The sequence below is a fragment of the Chrysochloris asiatica genome, unplaced genomic scaffold (genome assembly GCF_000296735.1).
Source record: "Chrysochloris asiatica unplaced genomic scaffold, ChrAsi1.0 scaffold00282, whole genome shotgun sequence".
Classification (NCBI taxonomy): Eukaryota; Metazoa; Chordata; class Mammalia; order Afrosoricida; family Chrysochloridae; genus Chrysochloris; species Chrysochloris asiatica.
In genome coordinates this window covers 3,526,162-3,533,790 of record NW_006408800.1, presented here as the reverse complement: position 1 = coordinate 3,533,790, position 7,629 = coordinate 3,526,162, and the positions used below count along the sequence as shown (strand labels likewise).

Here is a 7,629-nt window from a genome sequence, read left to right as displayed (position 1 = left end):
GAAACCCTATACAGGGTTTCTATGGGTCAGAAACGACTCGACAGCACTCAACAACAAACAACAAAATGCAACACTAATTCCTGCTTCTCTTTATCACATAAATTGTACCAGTTTCTAGGGATATTCAAAATTGACAAAAATTGTTTTTGTAGTAAAATGGTCTGTGGCCAAAGAAGAAATCTAAGGCTTAGAGAAAGTGAATAGGCCAAAGTCAATCTCTATGCAAAGAACTTGAGATTGTAACAAGTTTAAGAAACACAAGGAAAACTGCTTTTCAGGTGACTTGCATGTTACTGTAAAAAGTTGTCATTAACATTTTTCTTGGATCCACTATCAACATTCTGGAAGCAGCAGGCAAGAATCAAATTACTGGCAAGACCTGGGGACTTCTGGGCCCAGAGTCAGTGACATAATCACAGAGGATTGGAGTGGAAAGTGAAGCATCCAGCTGATCAGAAGAGACAGCATATGCACAAGAACGCCCCCACTTGCAGATAATACCCACTTGACCTGACTTCAATGGCTGGATGATCAGAACTCAACTAGAAGAAGAAAGAAGAGGGGAAAAAAAAGAGTAATCTGAAACAATTTGATGAAATTAACCTACAGTTACAGTTGCAGTAACTCAAAAGAGGGAACAAATCTTTACACCAAGAATCATCCCCACTTCCTCTATACACAGAGTAGACAAGGATGGGCAACTTGGACATTGGTTACCCAAATTGGGGGCTATAAAGGCAAGAAGTGACTGGCTTATGAGCTTTCAAGAGGGAGCCTAGATCCAGAGGACATGGAGGAAAATAGTATCTCCAATGAGGAGTACCCAATCTGTCTTGGGTGGGGCAGATTAAAGGAGATGGGGATAGCACTCATGTGACACAAGAGTGAATAAATACTATCAGGACTGACTGTGAGTGTTGGAAATGTAAAGGCATACATTTTGTAGCTAAAGGAGGGGAGTGGTTGACTTTGCAGTCCAGGAGCTGAGGTCCCTGGGACCATCAAGGGAGAAGAGCAGATTGTGGGAACTTACCGAGAGAAACAGTGACACCAGAGATGATGACATGGAGAGATGTAGTGGCTGGGGACTCTAGACCCAGAGAGGGAGAGGGGCTGTGTGCTGATGACCGGGTGGCAGGCTTGCAGGGTATAGCCTTTGGTTAGTGATGATGCATGGAAGGGATTGTAACCATGGCAATGAAATGATATACAATAGGATGAATGTAAAGCTAACTTTCTCCCTTGTAAACTATCACTTAATTCACAATAAAACATTAAAAAAAATGAAATCAAATTATGTATTTCATTTGGCAAATCTGCTGCACAAGACCTCTTTGAAGTACTTAAGAGTAAAGAAGCCAGTTTGAGGACTAAGCTGCAATTGTTCCAAGCCATACTATTTTAAACAGCCTCATACATATGTGAAAGTTGGACAATGCATAAGGAATCTAGAATTCAAGAATTATGGTATTGGAGAAGAATATTTAAAGTACCATAGATTGTCAGAAGAACAAACAAATCTGTGTACAAGAAATACAACTAGACTCTGCAGCGTCGGCTTGAGGCCTCTAACCCGATCGTTGCACGATGTAGAAGGTTCCTTCAAGATCACACTGACGTCGGATCCGCGGCTGCCATACAAAGTACTCAGTGTTCCTGAAAGTACACCTTTCCCAGCAGTCTTAAAGTTTGCAGCAGAAGAACTTAAAGTTCCTGCAGCAACAAGTGCAATTATTACCAATGATGGAATAGGAATAAATCCTGCACAGACTGCTGGAAATGTTTTTCTAAAACACGGGTCAGAACTGCGAATTATTCCTAGAGATCGAGTTGGAAGTTGTTAATGGCAGCTACGTGGAACATACTTTCTTAATCAAGTTGTTCTGTTTTGGGTTTTTTTTTTTTTTGTAAAATTGAAATCAGGCTTTATAAAATACTATGAAAATGCCAATAGTTAATGCAAGTTGACTCTTTGTTATTCAGTCTCAATGTGAAGAGGGAATGCTTACAGAATGTAACCGCCCATCCTCACGTGGTATGCTGTCTTCACTTGCTACCTCACAACATGAACAGGTAGTTCATTTAGGGGAATGCATTATCAAGCTCTGGTTTTATTAAATGGAGTATACTTCTGATAATTATAAAAAAAAATTGCAAAATTTAACTTAACTGAGTCTCAATTTGTCCTTGAGTTAAAATTTTAAATGTATGTGTGTTGTTGTTTAGTGCCATTAGGTCGGTTCTGACTCAGCAACACTGCATAGGGTTTCCCAGGAGCAGCTGGTGGATTTGAACTGCCGACCTTGCAATTAGCAATCTACTGCTTATCCTACAACACCACACAAGCACTCCAAATGTGCATATATATATGGTTCATGAATGGCAGTTTGCTTGATAGCATCTAACTTGCAGGATTCATAAATAATTTAAATCTTAATTATATATAGTTTATGATGATAAGAATAGACACCAATGAAAACTTAGTATCCTTGTTTAGTGCTGTTGAGTTGATTCCTACTCATAGTGACCCTGTTTCCGAAGAGAGCTGATGGGTTTAAACCATAAACTTTGTGGTTCACAGTCCAATGCTTAGTCTATAGCACCACACCAGGGGTCCTAGTTTTGCTTTTATCTTTTTTTAATTTCAAGCTACATGTGGGCATGTAATTTTAAATTTAGTAACATACTTCCAAAAAATGGATTTTTGAAATCTAAACCACTAAGTGTTAAATTGACATCCCAAACCAAATGACTATAAGTATGATCTTACAAAATTTAATACTTTTAGTGTTGATAATTGACATTACATTAGAAGCATCCTTTACTGAATTAATATTAATCTCTTTTAGTACTGCCATTAAAATAGAAATCCTCAAGAAATCACTGTCTTTTTGAGAGAATAGTAGTTCTAAGTGGATTTCAGGAAGAGAGCATTGTTGCTAGAACATCTGAAGTTTCTGCAAAGCAAATTAGAGATGCTAATTCAATTTGATGCACTCATTAATGAACAACCATACAAGAAAGTGTTGGAGATGTATGAATAAGAAGCTAGGAAAGGGAAGATGGGGAAGTTAAGATGAACAGATTTTTAGTAAGGATACTATGCAATGAAGGCCAATAGTGATGAAAAACTGAAAGCTTTAGTAGTGTTCAGAAAAAGGCACTGGATAGGCAAAACATCAGAGGCTTTGTTGTGGAGGCCTGAGAGGATCAACAAAAGACAACATTGTCAGAAGTAACAATATAGATACATTATCAATATACTGATTTCAAAATTCCTCTGTAAGAATCCCCCCAAAAATGATGTATATAAGGAGAGATTTTGTTTATAGAGAAAATCAGTATCTATGAAAATCTTGAAAATTTTAATGAAAGTTCACAGTGATTCAGAACCAATCCTGTTTAATTACATAGCTAATTCTTTAAGACAGGCACATGCATGTCTGTCTCTGTTTAGAGCTGGGAATATAGTATACTTAGAGTTTATATGCTTAGTTATTCATGAGTAAAGTATAAAGTAATTGTGTTCTCTATTGCAGACCCTATATTCATCGGGGCCAAATATTTGTAAGAAAATGCAATGGAATCAACATCAAAATGTTGACATTGATATTTAACCAGCTGTTGATAAATGTGACAAATGGAAAAAAAGAAATGCAACTAGAATGCTCCTTAAAAGCCTGGATAGCTAGGCTTTGTTTCTCATACTTCAAACAAGTTATCTGAGGACTCAGTCCCTGGAGAAGGACATCATGAATGGTAAAGTGGAGGGTCAGCAAAAACGGAAGATCCCCAAAGAGATGGATTGGCACAGCAGCAATGGGCTCAAGTATAACAACAACTGTGAGGATGGTCCAAGATCAGCTCTGTTGTGCATAGGGTCTCTATGAGTCCGAACTGACTTAATGGCACCTAACAATAACAACATGTGTCAAGGTAGATTAAGCCCTGGGCTGCTAACCACAAGGTAGGTGATTCAAACCTACCAGCTACTCATTAGAAACCCTATCCAGGATTGCCATGAGTTGGAACTGACTCTATGGATTTAACAACAGGGACTCTTAAACAGTCTGTTGTTAGTTGCCATGGAAACAGCTCTGACTCATGGGGACCTTGTATATAGCAATGTCCTGTGGCATATTCATGATCATTGCTGCTGTTGTTAAATGCTGTCCTGTCACTTCTGACTCAGAGTGACCCTGTATAAGGCTTCTGAGGAATGGCTGGTGAGTATCAACTGTTGACCTGTGGTTAGCAGTTCAGTGCTTATCCTATAGTACTACACCATGATCACTGTTGTTGTTAAGTGCTGTTGAGTCAGTTCTAACTCATAGCTACCCTGTAAAGGGTTTTCCAAGGAGCAGCTGGTGAGCTGAAACAACCAACCTTGCAGTCCAGCACATTAACCCTGTATTTTAATTCATTGTTGACATTATTGTATCAACTCTAGATGGGAGTATCTCCACAGTACATTAAGTGTTTTTCATTTGAAATATTTTAGTAGAAAGATATCCATAGTGAAATGTCTCTACTGTCTAAAAGGACAGATAAAAACAAAGATATTTTCATATTGATACTATGGGTCTACATTTACTGCTACTCTTTGAAGAACCAGCAAGAATAATGTCATCTCACGGCAGAGATTGTGAAATTTATAATTACATGTGAGACTTGCATTTGATAAACAGAGTTTATCATTGCCATATGCAAATGACACAACCATGCTCGCTGAAAAAGAAGATGACTTGAAATACTTACTGATGAAGATCAAAGATTACAGCCTTTAGTATGGATTACACCTCAATGTAAAGAAAACAAAAGTCCTCACCAAGTGGATCAATAAATAGCATCATGATAATCGAACAAAAGATTGGTGTTCAAACCCACTCCTTGGAAACTATATGCAGGTTTGCTATGACTCAGAATGACTTGACAGCACTTAACAATAAACAACAGCAAGGAAGAGTAGTTAATGTCACTATTTTTCAAATTTGAGAACCACCACTAAAGACAATGAATGATGAAATTGAAGAATTCTACCAATTTCTTCAGTCTGAAATTGATCAAACCGTTCCTCCCTCCCCCACGCCTCCTCTTCTTCGGTGAGGCGCTCCGGTAGCAGGCAGCATGGAAACCTTGGAGACTTGGGTGTGCGAGACAGAAGGCTGCAGCAGAGAGGCCAAGCTCCAGTGTCCCACCTGCATCAAGCTGGGCATTCAGGGATCATACTTCTGCTCACAGAAATGTTTTAAAGGAAGCTGGGCTACTCAAAAGTTACTACATAAGAAAGCAAAAGATGAAAGGCAAAGCGAGAAGTTTCTGCTTGGACTGTAGAAGGTGATATTAACACCGACCCATGGGCAGGTTATGGATATACTGGTAAACTCAGGCCACATTATCCACTGATGCCAACAAGGCCAGTGCCAAGTTATATTCAAAGACCAGACTATGCAGATCATCCTTTAGGAATGTCTGAATCTGAACAGGCTCTTAAAGGTACTTCTCAAATTAAATTACTCTCCACTGAAGATATAGAAGGGATGCACCTTGTATGTAGGCTGGCTCGAGAAGTTTTGAATATTGCTGCTGTGATGGTTAAACCAGGTGTAACTACTGAAGATATAGATCATGCTGTACACTTAGCATGCATTGCAAGAAATTGTTTTCCTCCCCACCCCCCGAATTATTATAATTTCCCAAAGTCTTGTTGTACCTCAGTAAATGAAGTTATTTGTCATGAAATTCCAGACAGACGACCTTTGCAAGAAGGTGATATTGTAAATGTGGACATTACTCTCTATTGCAGTGGTTACCACGGGGACCTAAATGAGACATTTTTTTGTTGGAGATGTGGATGAGGGCACACGGAAGTTAGTCTAGACCACATATGAGTGCCTGATGCAAGCCATCAATGCAGTAAAACCTGGTGTTCGATACAGAGAATTAGGAAACATTATTCAGAAGTATGCTCAAGCACATGGGTTTTTGGTTGTTCGGAGCTACTGTGGGCATGGAATCCACAAACTTTTTCATTCAGCTCCCAATGTACCCCACTATGCCAAAAATAAAGCTGTTGGGGTGATGAAGGCGGGCCATGTATTCACAATTGAGCCAATGATTTGTGAAGGTGGATGGCAGGATGAAACGTAGCCAGATGGCTGTACCGCAGTAACAAGAGATGGGAAGCGTTCTGCGCAGTTCAAGCACACACTCCTGGTCACAGACACTGGCTGCGAGATCCTCACTCAGCTACTTGAAAATGCACGGCCTCACTTCATGTCCCAATTTTAATTTCTCCCAAGGTGGCACATCTCAAGAATTCCTTTTGTCTGTAATCTTCATTTTATTGAGAGTACAGAAAGGAAGAGCAGATTTTTATCACTTGTTTTTGTTTTGATCATACATAATAAAGAACTACAGCATTTGATGTGTATCCTCAAGAACTTGTCTTGGTTCTGGAAAAACCGAGAATAAAGGACAAATTTCTCAATCCCTTTTCCCAGATAATCTCCGTACCCCATTTACTCATTTGCCCTTTGAGTGCTTTTACTTAAACCTGTTCTTCTAGTTGGCATTTCTCACTGATATAAACCAGCTGACAAGAGCCAGGTGCTTATCAGCTCAATGTTGAAAATGAAAATTCTTGAAACTTTAGCAACATGTTGCTCCAGATTTTTTTTAAATTACATATGTGAAAATATACATGTATGCATTTTAAATTCCATATATGTAATTACTGAATACTATGTGGCCTGGGATTTGTGTTGATTCTGCTCTGACAGGACTAGATGCTGTCAAAAGTGGACTGATAGTTGCAGTAATTTAATTCCTGCCTGGGAATTGGCCCTCCTCTCCCCCATGCTCTAATTACTTAACTTTGTAAATTGTGCTTAAGGAAGCACTCAGACAGTGAGACTTTCCAGTGTGGACTGGGTGTGTCAGTGAATGAATGTGGCAAAATTCACTTTGGAAGGCTTTTTTTTTTTCCTTAATTCTAGTTTATGGCAAACATTGCCATGCACCAAGTGGTGTCTAGCTGTGGCAGGGATGAGAATTGTATAATATACTGTTTTTTGGGGTCAGAATGGGAAGGAGGAACCTCCTTCTCTTCCCCTGGAACACTTAGCACACCTGGCACTGTTGAAAAGGAAAAGACTTTGAGACCTATTCCTGGGCAGTGGAGAGGCAGTTGTGTGCTGAAAACCCACCTTTGTAAAGTTGGGAAGCTCATTAGAAGCATCTCAGCTGCCCCGTACTTCTAGTCCTGCCAATATTTCAGTCCGAATAGAATTAGCTGATGAAGATACATTATAATATGAAGTCATTCTCATTAGCATGTACTTGATTGCTGGATGTGGATGACTTGCTTGTAATGTAATCTGATACCACTGACACATGATATTTGTAAGAGAACATCTTTCCCAGAGTGCCTCAGACCTTCATTGCTTTAAAAAGAACTACGATAATATTTTCATTACTTTTATTATTTCAATGATTTAGTAAAGTGATCCAATCTGGTACAGACTTTTGGGGGTATGTGTGTGACATTTTTAACAAACTGTAATATTTGTGAATGGAATGCCTTGCAATATGAATGTTAATATAATGTGTAAAGGGAGATTAAACAGT

The 7,629-nt window shown here is 39.0% G+C and overlaps 1 protein-coding gene and 1 pseudogene across 1 annotated transcript; both read left to right on the top strand.

Moving 5' to 3' along the window:
• Window positions 1-1,435: 1,435 nt before the first annotated feature.
• LOC102815920 (ubiquitin-fold modifier 1-like) lies at window positions 1,436-1,844 on the top strand. The gene is made up of 2 exons (XM_006874536.1): window positions 1,436-1,467; window positions 1,553-1,844. The coding sequence occupies exons 1-2, from the start codon at window positions 1,436-1,438 to the stop codon at window positions 1,842-1,844; spliced, it is 324 nt and encodes a 107-aa protein (XP_006874598.1).
• A 3,283-nt stretch (window positions 1,845-5,127) lies between these two features.
• On the top strand, window positions 5,128-6,291 carry LOC102841183 (annotated as a pseudogene).
• Window positions 6,292-7,629: the final 1,338 nt, after the last annotated feature.

What these genes read in the sequence shown, in the direction of transcription:
- LOC102815920 (XM_006874536.1), top strand. Translation starts at nt 1,436, where the DNA reads ATGCATAAGGAATCTAGAATTCAAGAATTATG. An exon ending in TCTAGAATTCAAGAATTATG is followed by an intron (nt 1,468 to 1,552) that starts GTATTGGAGAAG and finishes TAGACTCTGCAG; the next exon opens with CGTCGGCTTGAGGCCTCTAA.